Source organism: Synchiropus splendidus, chromosome 8 (genome assembly GCF_027744825.2).
Source record: "Synchiropus splendidus isolate RoL2022-P1 chromosome 8, RoL_Sspl_1.0, whole genome shotgun sequence".
In the NCBI taxonomy this organism is placed as follows: domain Eukaryota; kingdom Metazoa; phylum Chordata; class Actinopteri; order Syngnathiformes; family Callionymidae; genus Synchiropus; species Synchiropus splendidus.
Genome location: NC_071341.1, coordinates 17,920,824 through 17,944,935, shown reverse-complemented (window position 1 = coordinate 17,944,935; position 24,112 = coordinate 17,920,824). Strand labels below are relative to the sequence as shown.

At 43.1% G+C, this 24,112-nt stretch overlaps 1 protein-coding gene across 7 annotated transcripts in view; it reads left to right on the top strand.

Moving 5' to 3' along the window:
* The window catches only part of sipa1l3 (signal-induced proliferation-associated 1 like 3), a 50,057-nt gene that overhangs the window by 16,395 nt on the left and 9,550 nt on the right, over positions 1–24,112 (top strand). For 6 of the 7 annotated variants that reach the window (XM_053873523.1, XM_053873521.1, XM_053873522.1 and 3 more), the window contains exons 2-12: positions 6,963–7,026; positions 11,991–12,684; positions 12,827–13,790; positions 16,704–16,834; positions 18,436–18,624; positions 18,948–19,122; positions 19,236–19,339; positions 20,505–20,662; positions 20,734–21,316; positions 22,394–22,492; positions 22,558–22,733. In XM_053873523.1, coding sequence (XP_053729498.1) covers positions 12,217–12,684; positions 12,827–13,790; positions 16,704–16,834; positions 18,436–18,624; positions 18,948–19,122; positions 19,236–19,339; positions 20,505–20,662; positions 20,734–21,316; positions 22,394–22,492; positions 22,558–22,733 — 3,047 coding nt within the window. In that variant the 5' untranslated portion in view covers positions 6,963–7,026; positions 11,991–12,216. The remainder of the gene's footprint in view (positions 1–6,962; positions 7,027–11,990; positions 12,685–12,826; positions 13,791–16,703; positions 16,835–18,435; positions 18,625–18,947; positions 19,123–19,235; positions 19,340–20,504; positions 20,663–20,733; positions 21,317–22,393; positions 22,493–22,557; positions 22,734–24,112) is intronic. The other variant, XM_053873520.1, reaches the window with a different exon arrangement.

The window sequence follows — 24,112 nt, the reverse complement described above, 5'->3', positions numbered from 1 at the left end:
TTGCCCGGGTGCCTTGTATATAGTTTGACTGCAGTAAACCTTACATTTGTAATGCTAAAATTGCCGAGAGAGGACGCAATAACAGTCTACCTGCTAGTTAAAACCAGTGTCTAATTAACGTGACAACAAAATACCAAAGTCATTGATTTGAGGAAACAGTAGCCTAGAGCGTGAATGCATGTGCCTGTCAGTTGACCAGTCTTCTCTCATACAGGATGTATCCCAGATTAGCATTCTCATTTATCAGACGAGTTAAATGCACTGAGCAGACATTTATTTGACAAATTGTCACGCCATTTTGTTCTATTCGAGGCATGTTATCGCTTCAGGCCAAAACATTCTGAGACTGCACTGATCGGAAGATCTGCTTTTTAAGGGGTGCATGAAAAATGTGCTGGGAGGAGTTCTGACCTTCTGTTAGTTTCCCCCTCGTCCTCCTGTTCAGCAGATTATTTCAACCAAACCAATATTTACTGCATCACATGACTCATAGGTTGATACATTTTTCACTATTTTAAGGGTTGTTCATCAAGTGTTGTTCTCCTCAACTTTTCTTCAAGGGGAAAAAAAAAGCTTCCTCAGGACAAATGAAACTCTCCCCCACGTTAGACACATTTCCTCCGCTTTCATCCGGAGTCCTCATCTTCCTGAAGCCTCATAGTCATTTAGCCTCATTAAACTGTCACTGGCCTGATTCAGTTACAAGAACCATGGCGTAACAAAGCTGCCTTGTTTGTGCCAGAGCATATATGTATGACTGTCAGTAATATTTCCCTGTTGTGTGTGCAAGCAACACTTTCTTTAATGCTGGTATTACTGAACAAAGGGGCAAGCTACCGAGTGTCTTTCCCTTCCCCCACCCTACTCTGGACAAGGAGATGAAGGGGGAAGTATTTATTAGCTGCAAAAAAAGAGTAAAAAAAAACTGACCATGGAGGTGTATATACATTAAATCTGTATGTATATTAAGACTGTGTGCTTTCAGCTTTATTTTGGGTTTAATTCCGGGTCTGTGAGATGAGTGTGAACGAGACAAGTGTGCTTCAATGGTCTGACATGTTTGTGGCTTCTTCATCATCATAAACATAAAGAGCCAGTCGTGTGATCACCGACAAGGGTGAATGAAGTTATGTTGTCTTTTCAACTTTGTTAATTTAGTCGACAACTGAAACACAACCAAATTCTTGTCTACATTGTGATGTGAGCATGGCTGCAAGTCCAAGGACTGATAAGTACTTCTACAACAGTCGATCATTAGACAGGTCTGCCCTTGGACAGCTGCAAAATATTGATCTATTGAGAGAATGTTGATCGTCTGGTTACTGATGTGCCGCTTACGTCATGATAATTATTGTTATCACCCAGCACTTCTTTTTACGAAAATAGATGCATACCAACAATGTTTCTAGTCTAGATTTCAAGCCAAACATAATGCATATGTTCCTGAACTGAAGTGATTTGCTCCGCTGGAAGGCATGCTAGTGTCACTCTTGTCCACTGTGTAATCATTTCCTGCATTACAATGCATTTTCTAAAGTATATTTATTCGTCACTCACTGATGTCTCTCTCAACATGGAATCCAACCAAAAAAAATTCTGGATTCTTTTGCGCGACCTGCTTTTAATTATGTAACAGAAAGACAAAATGTCACAACATAATGCTCGACCTCTGTGGAGTGCTCACTCTGCACAGTGTTTGAAAAGAGTCACAACATAAGGAATATGAAACATGGAACAGGACAGATGTTTACTGTCAAGCTGTCGACGTCTTGGCAGGTGTGCAAACACACCAGCATAAATCCAAATTACTCAGTGATATGTCACCGATGCAGGTGGCTGTGACAGTGCACGAGGAAGTAAATTCGTTCTCGACAGTCCTGAGTTATTGTCTGTCTTTTCAACTGTGGTGAGTTTTCCACCATAATAAACATAGTGAATGAATGAACAACCCTACAACAGCTCATTTCATGGTCCAATTACAGACCAAATGTACTAAATTGTGTGTACATTTGTTGAAAAGAAAGCACACTCTGCACTGAAAACACTCATTATCCACTGAATATTGTAATTCCTGGCTATGTAAAGTGTTTCGGAGTGAGGTTGTGAGGTTCTTCAGCCTCTCTCACCTCAAAAACACCGAAGCCAACTCAACCACCTTCCACTTGAAGTTCTATGTTGAGTCTCTCCTGAATGGCTTAGCGTCCTTCATTATCTATGAGGAGGTCCAGCCTGGGGGAAAACTTCATTTTGGATGGTTCATGTGTTGATGGAGATGCCATAGTAAGACTAGCTGTTACAGCTCACCAAACACCCAGGCAGCCTGGGGAACTGTCATGAGTGAGTTCTCTGTCTGATGTTTTTTTTTCTACCTTCTTGTTCGAAAGACAAATTTGGTTCATGGAAAGTTGTTTAGATTTTGCAGAACTGTCAAACAAAGAGAACCTCTTGATGGCTTTGTTTGACTTCTGCCACTTCTGTTGTGTTACAATAAACCAACCTCGTCCGTCCAAACAGAAAGCTGGTTTTGTTGTGTCTGCGCTGTGTGTGAGTGTGTCGGAATGCGTCCCTGGAATGTGTTGTTTTCTAAACATCCACTGTAGGTAACCAGCTGACTAAAATCAAGACGCCAATCGTCTGTAGCCGGCCACCTGATGCCACCGCTGATGCCGGGTTTGGGGTAGAAGAATGTGTGTGTCTGTGCTCTCTTTCATTTTTAATGTAACACACAGATGGATTTGATACTGAAATAATTTCGGTCAAGTCATTTGTGCTGCTCACATCATAGCAAGCTGCCTAGATAACTGTATGCATTACTGTTTGTAACATTTATACCTATTTATGCAGGTGGCTTTTACTATAAAGTGAACATATTTCCTACTGTTTGTTTGATAGATCTGGTCAGACTGGGGCATCTAAAACCCACCTTAAGTGAACCTTTAAGTTGCTCTTCTGGCCTGGTTGTTAATCTGTGTCACTGACACTGTTACCGGGTTTGCAAGCCTTTTGACATCTGTTAGCCTAATTTACCTTCCATGTACTCTGAGGTGGCTGTAAAGGAAAGGAAATAACCAGATTGGGAAAAGCTCCGGAAACAACAGGTGTTTGAATTCTGCTGACACGTGCACTATATGGCCCAGCTTTTTCATGTCCTTGTATAAAAATGTGCTGTGAAATCCTTAACTATGCAGTCAGGACTGAAGTGTCACTGTGACTTGACTAAACTGAGGCAGTAAACTTTTAAAAGCTGGATTTTATCTTGCTTTAGAAAAGATTGGTGTGTGTCTGAACATGTGTGGGCGCAGTGATGCGACTGTCACGACTGCATAACAGAGGGCACCGCTAATGTAAATTCCACACCATGCCTCATTATTTACCGCTCCTCTGTCAGGTGGTATGGCCTGATCGTGTCCTGGACGCCCACTTCACACTGCAATTTGCCAGTGCACCTTTGCATTTCCATGGCAACCGGCAAATAATAAAACAGCTGTCGCTTTACGCCTCTTGGAACATGCTCCCAATTTCAGTGAGATAGCACAATGACCTCTGCTAATTTCATATTTCAAAACAATTCATTTGTAGTCTTTTGTAGTATTGTAGTATTTTGCATTTCAGATACTGAGAGTCGGAGTTCACAGATTTGTTAGAATCCCTGGTCTCAGTTAGTTTGACTGCGTGGACTGCACAATATACACTACATGTTACTTAGCGATCCTAGTTCAAGAGCTGAAGTTTGCGATCACCTGAAAATAGTTTGACATGGAAGAAGCAGACTTGTAAGTCTATTCAAATGTGGAACTCCTGTTTGTGGAATGAGCCAGATATCACATTTAAGTAGGTGACATATTCTGTACTTGATGTATTCATAGAGAGTCCTCAGGTTAGCAAGCCGTGCCCTCATGTGCCACTTTCCGTCCTGATTGAATCTTAATGAAGACCTTCCCGCTGGGAGTCTGAAGGACAGAGGCACGTGTGGTTTAGCTCCGTGTTCTTCTCTTCTGCCGTGCATCCATTGTTCTTTTCCTAGTTGTGTGGAGCAGGAGGAGAATCCTTTTGAGGAAAAAAAGGAAAACATTGCGAAAGAGGTTGTGAAAGAAAGTGTGACATTCTCGAACCCCCGGTGCAAAAGCATGAATGGGGAAACCCGGCCCTTCCTGCAGGGGGTGGCTGCTTCCATTCTACCTACCACAGCTAAACCAGAAACGTTGCTAAGAAAACACACACAGCACGTCTCTCCAGACATTGCATGTCAATCTAAATATGCACTCAAGACTCTCAGACAGGTTTTCACCCTCTAAAAATATATTTTTAGAAATGTTTCACCCATAAAGGCTCTTTTAAAAGTCGGTTTTTTATCCACAGATACCCCTCTAAAGTCTACTGAGACAAATAAAATTTTCTGCATTCTGGTATTTGTTACATTTATGTTATTTGTGGAATCCTCAGAGAATTGTTTTCTTTTATCCGAAACGTATCAAGCCTTCTGTCTTTCATGGCATATTTGAGAAAAATGCTTTGAGTGTGTCAACCCCTTAAAGCTCAGTCACCATCACTTAAGTCAAATCTGTTTGTGTTGTTGCTCAAAGACCATATAATGGATATTTCTGGGGTGACATTTAAGTATGGAATTTAGATCAACATTCACTGTCGTGTTTGTGATCTCGTAGGTCTGTTTGCCTCACGGCTTTTAGCTCCACGTCAGTTTCACTCTGTCACCGGTTTAACCTGCCGACACTTCCGTTTTTCACAGGTTCACTCTTTGTGCTATCACTTTTAGTTTCTGTTGATGAACATGCTGTTTACTCTATGATGTCTCTTGCTTCTTGACGGTAATAAAGTTTTATTTATATTGCACTATGCAGTTTACCAAGTGCTTAGGGGGAAAAGCAGGACTTAAACAAGAACATGCTAAGAATAGAGTGTCTGCTCGTGCACATGTGTAAACATGCACATGACATGAATGTGGTTGGGTTACATCTCAACGAAAGTAGAAGTAAGACGTTTGGATACATAAATGCAACCTGACAGTGGAGGTGTTCTGCTTCGGATCTCATATGCCAGGCTGATCCAGAGAGGAGACCTGTTGACTATGTTGCTTCTTGTCACAATACAGCTTAAACCCATATATTTTGTGACCCACTGGGTCAAATACATGAATTAAAACATTCAGATAAACCGATAAGTCAGAGCTGCTGACTGCTGAGCTTCAAATGCAACACATTAACTTTTACTGCAAAACATGATTTCAAACTTCCCATTCGAAACTCATGTTATTGTTTCAGTAGCACCGCCCACGTCGCGGCCAGTATGTCACTGTTACAGATCCTTTGTAATCTTGTTAAGACTATTTAAGTCCAGTAGAAACCAGTAATTGGAACTACTCAATCTTCATCAACAAGCGGCCCATGATCGATGTGTACAAGTAGGGTCTCGACTAGCCTTTGTTGAAGTTGAGGTCCTGTCCCTGGTTTAGTAATTCTAAAAGTAAATGATAATTGTCAATACAATTTTGCATTAGCTGCATATGGACAATAAAACAAGCATGCTGTGTTGTTGTACAGCCGGAAAACACAGCGAGAGGAGGTGTGGCAGATGGAAGGAAGGAGTGATACAAACGTTTTGAAAAGAAAAAGTTGTAATATAATCTAAAATGGTCAGTCGAGGCCGCTAAAGTGATTCAGTGGCTTGTGATGGTTAATATTACCAATGCAATTGTCAACTCGGCACTCTGATAGTTTCCTCTTGTGACTTGTTTTTAGCACCTACTAGCCTGAAAACTCGAATATTTGGACTGTCTAAAGTGGGTTAAGACTCTGACAAGTGAACAATGTCTGTCTTTCTAATTTGGCTTCCGCTGCTGTCAGCCGTCTCCCCTCGGGGGTTCGCGTCTTTTCTAGTGTCAGTTAACCATCATTGTTTAATGAGTGCAACTGCCAAGTCAATGCATGTGAGAGTCTGTGTATTTATTCTTCAGTCTAGTGTGTTAGAAAACAAATAAGCGATCACCGGCGGAGCATGTTTTTCTCAAGATTTCTTCTTTTCTGGACGCTCAGCGCTCACGTTTTAAATCAGTGCTGACACGGCTGCCTTTGTTAAACACACTTGCACAGTCAGGGACCCCGCCCCTGCCCCCATACGGCTCCTCTTCTAAGGATGGTGTTGTTATGCTCGGGAAGTGGGACCTGATTGATCGGTATTGATTGGAACTGTATTTGTCCGACAGTAATAGGCCTCCCCCTCAGGACATCATGTCTGATGATTCCCACTACCCCCCCTTTTCTTTTTGTCCTACTTGTATTGGAGGGACCCTCCCCCTCGTTTCCTTCACCCCTCATTTGCTAATCAAACAACAGACTCCGTCAATCCTGCTCTGGATTACCATGTGTTCCCCAGGAACGACAAGAATCTATATCCAACCCCGTCTCCATTCCCATTGTTTCCCCTGCACATTTTTAGGTTTACTTTAAAATAAAAGCTCTGCTATGTAATGTTTGTGAGCAGAGTAGACAGCACTCATGTCGATATACTGCAGCCTCAGGCAACCTGCTCCTTCTGAACAATGGGCCTGAATTTGACCCAACAAGCGTGGAACAGTTCACAGCTGTCCAACAACTGAGGGCTATGATTTTTTCAATCTGTTATTGCCGTGATATAAATGTGGTAACGTCAACACTGAAAGAGAAGAGGAACGGTCAAAACACCTTTATTGTGTTTGTGGAACCAACCATGTTTCATCTGGAATTTGCTTTCGACTTTTGCTTCATCTAACCATTGCAAGGCAGTGTGGAAAGCATTATTAATAAACATAAAATTATCTTAGCTGTGATTTTAAATGATTGTGTCAGCTGGAGGTTTGACACCTAATGTGAGAAAAAGCGGATAATAATGAATGAATCTTGAAAGAACGGACTTGAGAGAAGCAGTAGACTTATATACACTCTTTTTTTTTTTCATTTTATTCACAGTGAAGCTCCCGAAGATTAAATCCCTTGCCACAGCGCTTCACCTTCACAGCTGATCCTGGATCAGGTAAATTTAATCTTATAATCCAACTATTTATTTTTCATTCATAACTATCTCAATGTATAACAAAAACAATGGCAAGTGCCACATTTAAAATTTTCCAAATCATGCATTACAACAAACACTGTTGATTATTCAACTGCTTGCACATTCTGCTCCTCAGTAATGAATATAATGCAACTTATCAAGCGTGTATTTTCATGCAAATAGTCATGACTGAAGCCCAAAGCTGTTCGTGCTGTGCATCTTTATTACTTGTTTGGGCACTGTATTTATTATAGACCTTTTTGAGCTGTAAAAACGTTCCACTTGAATTGAATTATGTGTTGTCTCTTGCTGACAACCATCCTTTTGATAAATGTTTTTGCTTCCAGAAGGCTAAATATATATTTAAAAATATAGCCACACCCTCTACATTTAAAACAGAAAGATAGATGTTGTTCGTACATAAGCCGCACTGGCACACAAGATTCTGATTGATAGTGGTATATGCCCATTGATCTCCTGACCAATCAGGATCCCAGTGATTAAGCTAAGATGGCAAAAAGAAGTGTCAGCATTTCTACAGTAATTTGATGAACTGTGGACAGCAGATGTAAATGTGTGCTTCAATAAGGGGGTTCAAGTCTTATGAGCCAGTGTTTAAGAAGACGATTAAGCAGAGATAACTGTGCCAAATTTATGCGGCAACAAAGGGAGTCTCTTTCTGGACTTAAAATTCATCTTAAAGAGAAAGCAGTTGAAGACACTCCAGTGTTAACAGATTGCTGTCTTGGGTAACAGGAAATGGCGGAGCATAGTGTGAAGTACTACATCAAGGGGTGTTGTAGTGGAGAGGCCATATTTCTTTGAGATATACTTGGTTTCTTGACCTCCTGTCAGCAGGTCAGCATGCTGTTCAAATGGCCTTGAGTCGTCCTCTGTGACCTCAATGGGAGGAGTTAAAAGAAAACAGTCAGTGTGATCAATATTTTTGTCGTTTCAGGACAAAAAGTTCTCATCTTTTTTGCCACTGCTGCTGTGAGTTGTTTCCTGTATGGTTTTTAGCCTTTTATTAATCTCATTTTCAGTCAGGTGTCTGTTGATAGTAAGTGACGACGGCTGTTGGCTCAGACTTGTGATCCTGTGAATCTTTGATGTGATGTCTTCAGGCCGGTGGCCAGTGTTGACTGTTGCACCGCAGTCAGTCATATGGGCCTCCATCTGCTCCGCTGAGCCTCTACCCGTAATGGATTTACTTATTCGTAGGCAAGATTTATAGTCATGATGCAGTTGACTCCACACTTGAAGCACTTAGGTACATTAACATCCAGGCCATTGAGTCATAATACCTGGTCACTTGGGTGTCATGGTGACAATTTGTGTGTGATTAAAATCTTTACACTACCTTTGTAATGATGCTTCATCTATTTTTCCTGTTGTTTATAAAGATACATATATACGTATAAAGATACAAAATCTTTTCTTATCAGGTCCAGAAAATAATTTTATATTGTTGTGTTTTCTTCATTAAGTTACATTCAGTACTCCCCAAGCAGAGACTAAGACCAAACTGACTCCTGAACAAAGTACTAGTTTGTTCCTATGATTGCGTTTCAATTCTTGTAAATAAATGTGTGTCGCCTTCTGTGTTCAGTTTGGCTCTGTCTTGATCGAGGTGTCACCCCTCATTGGTCCTGGTCTCAGCTTGGTCCCTCCAAGTCTTGGACTTGATGTGTGTATGCTCTGGTCTCGGCTCGGTCTCGGGTGTTGTGGGCCCGACTACACTGCTCAATTTACATATTAATGTTTCTGTATTCCCCATTTGTATCCTCCATTGTTCAGATTTTTCCTTCAGTTCTTGGTCTTTGTCTTTTTCTGACTGTGTTCTTCAGCTATTGTTCCCCCATTTGCATTATTTAACTACCAAATGTGTCACAGTCAAGAAGTCTTAAAAAGCATGAGCATGTTCCCCAGATATCTCTACAGTAGTGCATTATATTGAAATGGACTGCTCCATTGTGTGCACTAAGATAAGTTGTTGTAATCTAAATCTTCAGTTAATGTACTTGATTGTGACTCGGCCTAATAGCTGGAAGATGCTGTTAATGCATTTTTGGGTAGAAACAAAAACAAAGTTGTTGGTTTGATTTTAACTTTAGCTTAATATGATGTGACCGCCAGCCTCTGTGCAGTGTGTCGGGTCTAATCGGTTTGTGTTGTTGCTGTCAAAGAGCATATGGACGTGAGATCCTTTCATCAGCGCATGACAAGCTCTTACTTGCACTGATCCCAGGCCTGTGCGTTGAGCTCCGCCGCTCCTCCTCCAGTCATTTCCCCGGAAGCTATGCTCTTGTTAACTCTGTCATTAAACCATTCTAACTGGCGTAATTACCGGGTCGTGTATGTTTGTGGTGCACAGTCAGGCCGGATCCATGTTGATCAGGTCAGAGAGGGCTTGCAGGGAAGAAGGGTGACGACAAAAACATGAGCTCCTCAGCGAGTTATGGTGATTGATCTGTAGTTTTAGTCAGATGAAAGGTCAATAAGTAAAAATAAAATGTGATTGTTATAGTAGATGTTCGTCAGTAACATGCACAGATTTGACTCACCGGGTCACGGTGAGACTTTATCTTGCCGGAGTGGGACTTGCCATGATGTTTAAAAACAAAAAGACGAGGAAGCTGATTTCCAGCACATTTATGCTTATGTTGGAAATTGTACCCGTCGATTTCAAACGATGTTACCGTCACTGATCACAGACTTCCATGTGTTCTTTGCATTGATGTTGCTGTTCACCAATATATGCACCAGTGGCAGCAGCCCAGGGTAAAAAGTTTATGACAACAGCTCACTCCAAAACAAACATTGGCAACTGTGGAAGACGGATTGATAATGTACCTCTTGCACAAAAGAGTTTTAGGAGGAAGTGGTCAGTGAGGCTGATAAATATATCGCGACTGGAGGACAGACAGTTTCCGCCATTGTTATGTCTTCTTCGTGTCTCATTATATTGGGTAGAAGCACGGCCCCCCATAGTTTTTCATGTGGTGCTGCTCCATTTGGACTGTATCTGTAAGCTATGTGGAAACGTGCAGATATATGGACAAAATGAACACACAGAACGGACAGTAGGCTCCCTCTGTATCTGGATCCGTATGGAACGTTGAGCATAAATGGGCCTTAAGAAGTACCTGACATATAGTGACTGAAGTTGTGAATAGGATGAATGACTCTTTCAATGGGACATCTCATGTGGTGAGGTTTGGAGATAAGAGACAGGGAATGTTTTTATTGGAAAATGGAGATACAAGGTTAAAGGAAAGGTGAAAGATGACCGAAGAGGTTCATGGCCGTCGAGATGAAGAGGTGTGGTGAAGGAAGATGATTAAGATAGGTGCGGCTGGGACATGATGTGGTGACCCCTGATGGGAAATAAAGAAAAAATATATATACTCATGTATGATTTTTAAGGTCTGAGAAATTATTAAACAAACTCTTTTGTCAAACACAAAATGACCTCAAATCTGATGTCTATGTTTACATCAGTCTCTGCTAAATTTAACTTGTTGAGCGTGCAGCAGGCCGTCATGCTTGAGGTCCCTGATAAAGCACAGACTCTGCTCACTCCATCGGCTCTCTTGTCAGGCCTCTGACACATAATGAAGCCATTCTGCCGCTCCTGCAGCTGCGGCAGGATAATCTCTGTGGATCCCACCACAGCTCGCCGGATGAGCAAAGACTCTGTCAGAAAGCGCAAGCCTGTTGTCCGGAAGTGTCCCTCCTTCTTCAAAACAAAGATGTTAGACATGTGCCCAACTTGGTGACTACAGTGGAATGTTGTTAGTTCTGAATGAGCTTTGTTTATGGTGCTCTCTGGCGTTCATGAGTAATGCAGTGTTATGGCCAGAATTAACTCGCCAGTGGACTCATAAAAGAAACGGACTGTGAATCATAAAACACACAAAACACTGCTGCAGTGACACAAAGAAAGCTCAGTGTTATGCTAATTGAACTCCACCCTGCGTGTCCACATTTGTGGAAGTAATAAATTGGCAGAGTAACGGAAATGTCGACTTTTTTCCCCGCTGTAACTCATATACTTGGTGTTAATGTTTGGAGAAGGAAGCAGAAGCTACTTTGAAGCGCAGATGTGGAGCACTAGTATTAATCAAACTGCTTAAACTTGGTCAAACAGATCAACCTTTCTGAAAGCAAGCTGGGAAATTACAGAAATTACTATAGCAAGGCATGAATTGTGATGCTGTGATGCAGTGGAATCTATAAAGATCTTTGTTTCCCAATTATTTTTGTTCAGTGTAAGAGTATTTGTGAGACTGCTATTGAGTATGAAGGAGAGTAGTGAATCAACATTTACTAAGAAGTCTCCCTTGTGCAGTGTCGTGACAAAGAAAGCTATGATTGTGTAACAGTATGTAGGTGTTTAAACAACTTTGGTAGTCGCTCTCAGAGATGAGAGAAGTGCTATAATCCATCAGCGGAGGATTTTAATCAAGGGCGAGCTTAATATGAAACCCCAGAGTAGAATAGAAGCTGATTATCTTGAGAACCTACTATTTCACAACTTAAACCCTGAGGCAGGTAATAAGAACTAGTTATTTATGGCTTCATTTACACCTTCAAATCAGGTTTATGATATGGAATTAAATTGGTATGCACCTGTTTATGAATAGTGACTTTTGTACTAATGAGCATTTGATATTCAAAATTGTGTTTGCTAACCACTGTGATTTTGGTCTGCTGAAGTATAGAAAGTCCATTCATGTCCATTAATGGCACTAGTATTATTTGAGAGGGGTGTGGGAGGCTAGACTGTTCTTTTTTTTCAAGACATTACATAATGTCCAATATTTATCAAATAAGCACTGCAATAAATTTTCTGCGTTTTGTTCTTTGACATTTTTTGTTTGTTTTCAGCATTTAAACATTGTGACACATTGCCAATTTTCTGCATGTTTTCCTTTTTACAGATCTGCATTTAAGGAAGACCCCAAAGGATCCAGACTCTAACTGGTCAATTGTGGCTCAGTGAAGTCGCAGAACTCTTCAGCTTCAAACTATGTTTGTAAAAGTGGCCGGCGACGGCAACGCTCTCACCATATGTTTGGGGACCGTCCTCTAGCGCCCCTCCTGATTTGAAATGCCAGCCCCCTGCCCATTACGCTTTTCTCCTGCCCTGAGCTCTCAAGGGGCATCATGAACAGCTACAGAGACAGAGGGGTCACCTGCACCTCCGCTGACCTTCTCGAAGGGGGAGGGGACGCAACATTGACACAGCACACTCCATTTCGCCACACCCCCAATGGCCACCCAGACCCAACCGTGCAACCCCGCGTATCTGTGCCGAAGATGGGGGTCCGGGCTCGCATCGCAGAGTGGCCCCCCCGCCGAGCGCAGTCCCGAGAATCACTACTTGAAAATGGACAAAGTGGCAGCAACCATAATGAAGACGACTGTGCCACATCCATCTCCTCGTCCGTTCTGTCATCAGATGTCGGCCTGGTGAGGGGTGGGGTCGCCAGATTGCCTCGACGACGGTCAAAGGAGGTTGAGTTGAGAGGGTTTGGCATGGAAAGAGGTTCACCTTTGAGCCTCCGAGTATTCCCCCCGCTCAGGCAACGCTCAAACAGTGAGGTGACACTGAGTGAACAGGACGAGAATGAGGTGAGTGCAGGAGCATTTGTCATCCTTGTCAGCATCTCAGTGCCCGAATCAAAGTTTCTATCTCACATTCTTACAGGGTTGTGGGTGTACTGAACCTCCAAAGCAAAGATTCTCTCCTAACCCTCCTTTTTTCTCCCACAAGGTGGAAGTTAGGGGCGGAGGTGGGATGGCGAACCTGTTCAGAGAGTACGGCAGCACGTCATCCATTGACATCCAGGGCATTCCTGACCAGAGTTTCTTCGACATGCTCAGCCAGTTCCATCAGGAAAGACCGGACCAGCGCAGCTCAGCGCCCACCAAACTCAGAGAGCTGCTTCGTGCGCCTGACTTGCCACCAAGCGTACCTCCTCCCTCAGCACCATCACCTGGTCTCACGCTAGGAGATGAACGAGGCACAGCAAGAAAAGATGGCGCAGAGCGCGTGAGGAAGAAAAGCGGTGGGACAGAATCTTCTTTAGGTACTTCTTCGCTGTTTCGGAAACTTCGTAGCTCCAGTCGAGGGGAGCTCGATGGTGGGAAAGTGGACACGACTGAAGATGGTGGAAGTCGGGGTTCATCAGACGTTTCTTATAAACCGTGGATTTGTCCGAAAAGCTTTGTCCACTTTGATGCTCAGAGCATCCTTTTCGATCTTCACGAAGCTGCAGCTCCACGGAGCTATGCCACACAGAGGAAGAACACGGCGACTGGCGCATCAGCGGCTTCAGTGTCTCTTTCTGTGAACAAAACTCTGAGTGCAAACGAGCCCATATATTCCAGCATTGAGGATCTGACCATGAGCCTCGATCCTGGTGGCTCCATCTCTTCGATGGGCATGAACTCTATGGACGTGCCACTGGGAGCGAACGGCACCAGTCCTCTCCTGCTGTGCTGTCCTCACTTCCTCAATGAGACAGGAGGACACGGCGAGCGCAACATCAGCTTCTTGAGCACCTCAGCGGAGCGAGAAGGGGGTCGAGGCTGGCTGCGTAAGAGTAATGCCAGCGTGTCGGTTCTGGAGGTTGCTGTTGACCAGCAGGTGTCAAGACTGGAGAGACTCAAGCTGTACAGCATAGAGCATGTGGATCACGGGGCCAGATACTACAGAGACTACTTCCACGGGAAAGGTAAGATGCAAGACAATAAGACTTTACATGCTTGTTTTGAGCTCTCCTGGACGATGCAAAAAATAGAATTGAGCAGTAGTTCAGCTCCTAAATTGATGGGAAATACACATTTAGAGCTCAAGGTCACTGTTTCTACGCCAGCGACCAACACCAAATTTTGACTTCAAATCCAAATAAAACTGAGAAATAATGGAAGCAGACGTGTGCATCTACAGCACGGTCAATTGGAAGGACATCAATGAAATAACTGAACTCTGACCTTTGCCAACTGTATGTCGGATGTGCATTACAGATTGAGTCTCTTGTCATGGGATTGTTTGGCCTTTAGTCTGATCTAGAGGTCCGTTTAGAAAAGATGACGAGAGGCTGTTGCATGGGTGCAGATGGTATGAGAAAATGTTCTCTCGTTGTGTCACTTCTCCACACTTGAAATTACACTCTGGGAGGAAGTAAATTTTCCAACTAGCTTGTTTGTTACAAACTTTGTTTCACACAAACATCTTCAGTGTTGGTTATCAAGATGGATACTGTTTATGAGCCATAACTGAATTCAAGGTTGAGTTATGTGGTTCTGGTTACATTAGTATCTGATCCCCTTTTTATGAGGGCCAGGCTTTTTATTGTCGATCACACTTCTTGTGGTGGTTCAGGCTGAGCAGAGTGGGCCTGGCTGGCAGCAGGCCCGGTGTTTACACTGCCAGTGTGCAGTTTAAACCTTTGGCCTCATAATAAAAACCACCTGCTTGGCTGTTTGATAAGAGATGTTTATAACCGAGGCTCTGTTCAGACCCGGAATTAAGCACCAAGCGAACTGATCTCACGTGAAGAGCTGAAAGTGCAGGTGTGAACAGATCCTGACACTCTGAGGACTGACCACAGTTGGAGCTGATCCCGCTCTTGCATTCTTTTAGGAAGTTGAACACAGAGTTGTCTGTTTCATAAAATCTCCTCCCTTTTTGAATGCTGGAACCTCAGATGTCGAAAGGATCTCAGACATGTGACCGTTTTCTCTGTTTTCTTTGTCAAACACAAAGTCTGCACTTTTAATTAGCGTGTCATTTTGCTCAATTGAAACCAGTTTTTAAAGGTTCTTACTGACAAGTACAAGTCTCTTCAGTGATGTTTGAATGGGGGGCTTCTTGTGAAGTCCATATTGCCCCAGGTTTTCTCCCCCTCAACTGTAAAGCAAATGAAACATTGAAATTATATCACATTTGTCATATCACTAACTTTCCTTTTTAGATGTTGTATTTGTTCATTGACCTTTATTCCATATTGGAATTTAATGAGACTGCCAAATATTCTACAATATCAACCTGAAAATGTTGTAAAGACTTTCATTTTTAGATCAACTGTGTTCCGAATGCTCCAAAATACAAATAAAAAAACCCACTATTATTCTTGGCAGTAAAGGACAGGAAATGGACAGGAATGTTCTTTCAATTAATTTTCTGTTCAAATGCAATTCTTCAAATGGCGCCTCAAAAAACAAAAAGTGATGTAACTATGAAACGTCAACCCAAATGTACCAAACCGACACATGCGAATGTTGTGTTAATATAATCTATTCTTTGATTTATTTGTGCGAGTCCTGCTTGAGACATTCCTCACCAACACTTCACTGCGGATGAAGCTTGACTTGGGGGCAAACACCACTTGGCTCCTTCCTAATTACCCACAGATGCACACAAATGCGTGTACGTTTTCAATGTGTGTGTCAAAGACAGCCCCACGGACACACGGAAAGGTTATCATTCCAAAAATATGTTCATCAGCTGGCTTGTTTCAGCTTACCAGTGTCCCAGAATGCATCAGCGACTTCGCGTGTGTGGCGGTGCTGTTGCGTGTGTATCAAAAAGCTGCCTCGACAAAGTTGACGTTTCCGCCACAGGACATGGCACTGAAGCTGAGTCGTAAAGAGCGCGTCATCCCATTTGGGTCCAGTCGAAGGGGGAGGGAGGAAGGAACACTTGTCAAGTGAGATTCCTTTGACGGTGTCTGGAGAATTTATGTTTCAACTCCCATACCGCCAAAGGCTTTTGGCATTAACACGACTTAGCAAAACAGCGTCAGAAGAGGACATCCAAGACTCCGTGGAACATGTTGATAAGTTTGGCAGTCTTGAAACGGATTACTCTGTTGTGTGTTGACACAAGCAACTGGAGACAGACTTGTTTCATGAAAGCAAATATATCATTATTTGATGTATAACATTTGATCTCCAGTACTGTAGCACATGATCACATTTTGGAACAAGACACAACAGGTCTGCCCATCATTTCTTTGTCGAGAACAGGCGTGCCAAACATAATCACACAACAGGTCATTTTAAACACAGTCCAAGTCATTAGACCAACAAAATGTATTTTCATTGAACCATCCTTTTCAATGTTGTAGGGTAATTTTTGTGTTCTGTGACTCATAACACGTATATATTTAAAGGTTCTGAAGGGCTTCATGAAGTGCCTCAATGGGCCCTCAGCCCTTGAGTTTGTCACATGGCTTGGATGGAGTCTGAGTTCCGCACCAGTATATAATAAAGTTCCCTTCCTTACTGACTTCCACATCTCATTACTTACCCTCTGATGTAGTTCTTTCTGTCGGCCCTTCAGTTGTTATAATCAGCGTTTCAAACGGTTTCAGTTTCTCAACTTTTCCGTCAAGAGGATGTTTGAATACGAGCTGATCAGTCGCTGTAGAGCCGTATTAAGTTCAGTGGTCCTGGTTTAATCACTCGCCTGACATAACGAAGATGAACACAGTGATCTCCCAAACGTTGGCCTACTTCTAACAGCCGCACACTGGGAAGAATATTCAAAGGATTTGCATGAAAATTAGCTCTACGAGAACAGTGATCTCTGAGATTCATTCCTCTTTTACAGAAGCTGACTTTCATTTTCTCCCTTGTCTCAGAACACTCAAACTACTTTGGGACGGATGACAAGCTGGGCCCCATTGCAGTCAGCATCCGCAGGGAGAAACTGGACGATACCAAAGACTTGAAGGACCAGTACCAGTACCGCTTGATAGTCCGATCAAATGAGGTTTGTGCGGACCTTTTGAGTCCACTTTTTTTCCCCAAGTTGATTCACCAGGGGGGTGAGAGGGGACAGAAAAACCACAAGATTTTCTTAAGTTAACCGTCCTTTTTTTTGAGGTGGAAAGTTAAGTTGTCCTCTTGGTTAATGTAAGAACAGATGGCACTTTTAATTTTCTGTAAATATCACTCCCGCTCACACTTTTCTCTGATGTTCATCCTACATTTCTGATTGCGGTCGTCAGTGCTTCGCCCGTCTGCGGTGGAAAATTCCACCTGCTCAGTCTCGCTGCACAAAAGCCAACCCAAACACAGGCTTCAACCCCAAAGAGCCCTCACGACCACTTTTCCAATCCGACAAGTGAACCTCTCATCATGTGTTAAATCATGTGCGGGCCAGTCTGTCTGCAATGAGCTGAACAGGATCAGTCAGTGATCTGTAGGTTCGTAGTAGTGAGAGTACAATGGGCTTTTTGTGAATATCGTTTGATACGATCAACTGAAAGGCTCTGCATCTGTTAGAGGAGAGGTGGTGTCGACCTGCCTGCCTCTGACGTCCCGATTTGTGCGGTTGAGCTGTATTTTCTTTAAAGCTGGATTACGCTGATGCCTCTGCTGATATGACTAAGAAGTTCTCTGCAGTTGAAAGTGCAGAGGCAAGCCCAGCCGTGTTTACTTTTAAGCCCCCCCACCCAAAATAGAAATTGATTGCTGCGATGATTCTCCCCACTCGATTTGCTTTCAGGAATAAATCCACCTTAAGTCTGTCGCTTAATTCAATGCAGCAGTGCTGACACAGCAAGGCGCAGACGCCCCCTCTCTCCCACTGTCACGCACTGAATCATGTCGCACCACGCGCTGACGCGTCGTCGCACTGCCTCCACGGTACCACGTGTTTGTCAATCAGGTTACATTTCTCTGCTGCAGATTTAAAGCCACTGAGCCTCAACTGACTCTCCGCAGACTCCCAATACCGACATGCATTTTTGATGAGCCTCTGAGTGTGTTTGTTGAGAGGGAGTCATCCACTGTATCTCAGAGTATTATAGGCCCTCTGTTTTGATGCAGGTCAATTTCTCCTGACCGACTCTGGCAGTGCAGCGCTGAGTAGAATATTAATGCGCTATAAACTTCAAGTCTTCCTCTCTGTACTGGTGTGTGTGGCTGGAGGGCAGCAGGCTGCTATTATGAGCAGGAGCGGGACTATCCATCATCAGATGGACTTCAAGCTCAAAGGCTTCTCATATGTCCTTCCAGTTCACGGTCATTTTACTGCCGCTGCTGGCGACCTTTAACCTGTGGCGGGAAGAGTCAGTGATCAATGCGGCTCCAATGATGATCTTTATTGATATTTTTCAGATAAAAGGGGGGAAATGTTTTTAGGGGGCTTTTTGTTAACATGCTCAGGTTGATATGTGACTAAAATTGCCTGCCACGGCACCCAGAATAACATGAAGAAAATGTATTATGAATTGTACATTGAGTGAGACTGCTGAAGACACCTTCAAAGCTTAATCGAATATGAAATTCTGTGTGTGTGTGATCTATTGATTGAAAAAAAAAAGCCCAAGAGATTAACTCTCTGTGACTCTCTGTGTCGCGGAGCAGCTGGTGACCCTCCGAGGGTCGGTGCTGGAGGACGCAGTGGCGTCAACTGGGAGACACGGAACGGTGCGAGGTCTGCCTCTCAAAGAAGTCCTGGAGCAAGTTGTTCCCGAACTCAATGTCTCTTGCTTGAGGTTGGCACTTAGCACGCCGAAGGTCACGGAGCAGCTGTTGAAACTGGACGAACAAGGGGTGAGACTCTTGGTTTTTTTTAAACCAATAGAAGAATGGTGCAAATATAATAAACAAGTTTATACAAGATACTTTTGTATTATCCTGTGTCATTTACAAGGCCAAAAACTGATTTAAAAACATTTTCTACTGTAATTCAAATCAGACTCTGTGACACAGAATGTATTTGTGGCGACATTTGTAACACACAGTGTAGTTGGAGCATGTTTGCCTCTAAAGACCCTGTAAAGGTGTCGTGTTCAGACCTCTCTGCTTGAAGATGGAGCAGGAGCTGCCGCCTGCGTGAGCGCTGGTAATAATTTTATCTCTCTGCTTCCTCACAGTTGAGTCAGAAGCACAAGGTGGGTGTTCTGCTGTGCCGAGCGGGCCAGAGCACAGAGGAGGAGATGTACAACAATGAGGAGGCGTCACCAGCCTTCTCCGCGTTCCTGGAGCTGCTGGGGGAGCAGGTGCTTCTCAAAGGATTCACCAAATACGCCGCTCAGCTCGACACAAAGAGTGAGTACCGACATGAGATTTCAGACATCAGCCCACGTCCCATAAATACTACACCTGACACTGCTACACGCCAAGACCTTTCAGTTATTGGAACGTCTTTTTCTTTCTTTCAGCTGACTCTACAGGCACCCACTCGCTCTACACCACCTACCAGGGTTATGAGGTCATGTTCCACGTGTCCACCATGTTGCCATACATGCCCAACAACCCACAGCAGGTTTGTGTACTCAAGGAGTCATAAGCTCAGAGATAAAACGATCACTATAATGGGTTGTCACCCCAGGGGAAAATTGAGACGATATTGCACTCTGTTTTCAGGCATTAATCATTATAATGAAAACATACTGTTGGGGTCACTTGAGTATCTGTTTAACTTGCAAATATATATATATATGTTTTGTTTCCCCATTTGTATCATTTTTTTGTATGAAAGCAATACAGGAAGTTCATCTTAATGCTATTTTTTGATGGAAAAATTACTACCTACTCATCTCCATTTTATAAAAATTTCCATTGTAGTTTGTCTTAGGTGGGCGTGAGAAACTGTTACTGAAACTCGGAAAAAGCCTGTAGGCATCAAACCTTTATGACTGTTTTCCAATTATATCTGCAGGTTTGACTTGTCCGCAATTGTGTTTATTTATAAATGGGACAAGGTCTCCATCCAGAGGCCTCGCCGCTGTAACAGCGCGTGAGCTCTTTGTTTGTCCTCTAGATGGCAGCAGACCCCATTAAAAGCAGAACAATTCCGTTTGTGTTTATGAACGGAGTTAAAATTTAGATTTTTTTTTTATTTGTAAAACAAAAAACATGGAGCGATTTATGATGGGAAAATGTTTCAGAAATAAAGCTCAAAATGAATTTAGATATTAGCATGTTGAAAATGAAGGCATGGAACATGCATGAAGTATGTGGTGAAATTGTAAATTTGGTTCTGAAAACAAGCAAATGCACCAAAAATATGTGTGTGACATTGATTGACAAAGTAGAGATGGGAGAAATAGATGAAGCTGTACAGTATTTGCAGGAGTATTTGCAAATGAATCTGCAGGAAGAGAAAACCAAATAGCAATTAGGAGTGATATAGAAAGGACCCAAAGCCATGGTGTTTATCTGTTAACAGTAAATTGACTGGGCACAGAGTGTGTCATCATGCTTGAGAATGTGTGTATCAGTCCCAATAGTGGGCTGGATTACATAATTGCTGCTTCACACTTCCCGCTGAAGATGGGGTTGGCAAGGGCTGCACCACAGACTCCACTCGCCATTACACAAAAAAGGCTGATCTGTGCTGTTGTGTCTTGTAGAATGTCTGTCTCTTAAAGGTTCACTGGAGCGTTAATGTGACAGATGTTTATTTTCTTTATTTTAAATCCCCTCAGCTTCTACGAAAGAGACACATTGGGAACGACATAGTCACAATCATCTTCCAAGAGCCCGGAGCGCTGCCTTTCACCCCCCAAAATATCCGCTCCCACTTCCAGCACGTCTTCGTCATTGTCCGAGTTCATAATCCCTGTTCTGAAAACACCTGCTACAGGTTTGCCCGTCTCTTTGTCTTTAGACCGATAATCTGTGTCCGAATCCTACAACTGTCTCTCCTTTCTTCAGTGTTGCTGTGACAAGAATGAAGGATGTCCCTCCCTTCGGCCCACCCATCCCTAGCAGTGTCACCTTTCGGGACACTGAAACGTTTAGGAATTTCCTTTTGGCCAAAGTGATCAATGCGGAAAACTCATCACACAAGTCTGAGAAGTTCCACACGATGGCGACCAGAACCAGACAGGAGTACCTGAAGGACCTGGCTGAGAACTACATCAGTAGCACGCCGCTGGACTCGGCAGGGAAACTGAACAATTTAATTTCCCTGGCTTCTAAGAAACGTGAGCGCTCGAAGGCAAGAGAGGCAGCCGAGCTGGGAGCGGCGGGCGCCGTGGCCTGGAGGGTCCTGGCCCAGGACTTCAGTGGAGGCAGCACTGAGCTCCCCTGTGCTCTGGGTTTGTCTGCTGAATACGTTCTCCTGGTAGACTGTTCCACCAAAGAGGTGGTCTTCAACTGCTTCTGCGCCGACGTGATCGGCTGGACTCCAGAGCGCTTGGCGCTGAAGATCTTCTATGGCAGGGGAGACCACATCGCTGTGAGGGTTCCAGAGGGATGTGCTCAGGACATCAGGGAGGTGGTGCAGAGGTTAAAGGTGAGATCACGTCTTTGAGCTGGTTGTATCTCTGATAGCCTTAACAACTGTTCAACTTGAAGGTCGTTGGATGTGGGCTCATGTTTCTTTATTCGGTTAAGACGACGATTCAGCTGCAGTTGCCATAGCGCCAAGTCTTCAGGGGTACATTTTTACACTTTTTTTACACTACAAATCCAGACCCACACGGACATCCAAGTCTGATGCCGTTAAACAGAACTAACATGTTCGTTACCACAGGAAGGGTTTGAGTCACTCGCCAGTGCCAATATACATAAACCTATTGATGTGATGCGATCATGAGCTTTAATTAGGCAGCCCACTAGATGGCGCTCTTTGCTGACTAAGCTCAGTACCCTTCACATTATTAACCTATCCGAGGACAGAAAATGAGCTCGACATGTCATGCCTAGGTGGATTCCTAGGAGAATAGGATCAAAGTCGGCATTGTTTTCCCATCATGCAACACGCTCACTAACATTTTCAATCCAGTTGTGTCATACAGCACTAATCCTGCTGACAAATCAGGAGCTTTTAAAGGGAGATTAGCTGGAATCCAAAAAGCTGTTAATCCCCTGCAAAATATAATGATTAAATATTAATAAATCTCATTAAATGCAGTAAACACTAGAGGATGAAATTCAGGGTCTGGACCACAGCCACAGTAAGGGTTAATTTTGATTACTGGCTTAACTGGATCTTGGCACTGCTGGGTTTGAGTCATACCAAGTTAATTTGAAAATTTTCAAGTTCAGTGTTTCGTAACGAACTATAGGGAGCATTTATGTATGCCACTTTGTATTGAGCACTGTTGTTCTGACATATGCTGGTGGTTCCAAGATCCTTAATAACCTAATCCTCTTACATCTCAATGATACCTTCGAGTGCCATCAGGAATAGCAACTCTGTTTTATCTTGCTCTCTAAATTACATACGCTGAGCAAATGAATTTCAGGTCCCCCATGATTTTCCTTCCACTCCTTAGTCCTTCACCCCTTTTTCTTCTTTTATTTAGGTCAGACTTCCTCTCATCTGTGTTATCATATCGACGCTGATGATATTTCTGACTCTCCTCAGTCTCTGACGGTGGGGTGTGAGACGGTAGACATGACTCTGAGGAGGAACGGTCTCGGACAGTTGGGCTTCCACGTACGACTGGATGGCACCGTGGCTGAGGCAAGCTCCGTGAACTCGAATCATCCGCTGCTGCAGGCTGTTGATTCTAGTCTCATCTCCTGCAGGTGGAAGAGTATGGATTTGCATGGCAGGCGGGGCTGAGACAAGGGAGCCGATTGGTGGAGATCTGCAAGGTTGCCGCGGTGACGCTGACTCACGAGCAGATGATTGACCTGCTGAGGACGTCGGTCACGGTCAAAGTGGTCATCATTCCGCCGTATGAAGAGGGGGGACCTCGCAGGTGTGTTCACGCAACTGAAAATTAGCTGGTGGAGCTGATTCTCATAGTCTGTTTTTTTGTTTTTCTTTTTCCTTAATAGATGATCTCTGAAATAATCTGTTGCCCACCATGTGCTGCATGAATAGGTTACTTTGTCTTTTTATTTCTCTCATCAAAGTCCATTGATCAGTTACCATGAACCAACACAATGAATTAAAATTGACACGTGAATAACTATGACACTATTAATAACTATTAGAAAAAAAAAGGTAAATTCTAATAAAAGAAAAGAATTCTTATCTCTAACAGGCAAACCAAGTCATGTTAAAATATTTTTTGAAATATAAATAGAATAGGGAGATATCATTTATTTTTAAATGTATATAATATAAATCTAAATTAGTAAATACATGGGCTGTACAATTATTATACATGTAGTAATATTTTGGCATTTTATAAGAATTTATATACCTGCAGATTATAAAACAAGAAAAATAGTCTGTTTTAGTTATGAAGAAAGGGTAATGCATTTGAGATACAGGTGAAATATGTGGACAGCCGTGTGCGTTGCCTGCAGCCTGCTGTCTCCCATTTTTTATTCCTTCATCATGAAGACATGAGAGCACTGTGAACAACGCATATTGCAGTTATTTGAAGGCCACTGCTGTTACTCTTTTCTGGTTCAGAGCTTCATTTCATTCTTGCTTAATGCATCACTTTGGAAGAAAGATTCGTAGCGCAGTTGTGTTCATGTGTTCATCTTAGTCAGAAGAAGAACACCAGAAAAAACAATATTTAATGGTTATTTTCAAATGATAACATACCGGATGTTTCACTCCAGATTTTTTGGCAGTTGTACTTTCAAAGTACTCCTGTAAATAGAACTAATCATGTCCACATAGAAATGTCCACACTGGATCCTATATTTGTTGTTTAAACTGACTCAAGCTTCTAAAGTGATTGAGGATGAATGTATAACTTCCTTTGGCTGCCCAAAGGCTGCGTGATTTTGAAGTGATGTAAGGGAGAGCAAGGCGATAGGACTTGCTTTTCTCGACAAAAAAAGCTGAGACGAGAGAGTGGACAGACTCCAATGTTCCCAGTGGATTTTGAGTGGGAGTGTGTGAAAAGAGGAAGCGAGTGAACAGAGTGCCTGAAGGATCTGTGGCTCAATTCTGTACATGTGAAGCGAGAAACAACAAAAATGAAGGGAAATGATGAAGCACGGTCCATTTTCTGCCTCCTGATATTGTTGACTCGCCCTCCCACCCCCGGAACTTCACTTCCTTTCCCTCACCTTTTCACGTACAACACTGTGACATAATGAGCTGCTGACGTGGTGTAGAATAGATTCCAGGTGCAGAAATAGAAAGTGTGTAAGCTGAAGTTGTTATGGGGCC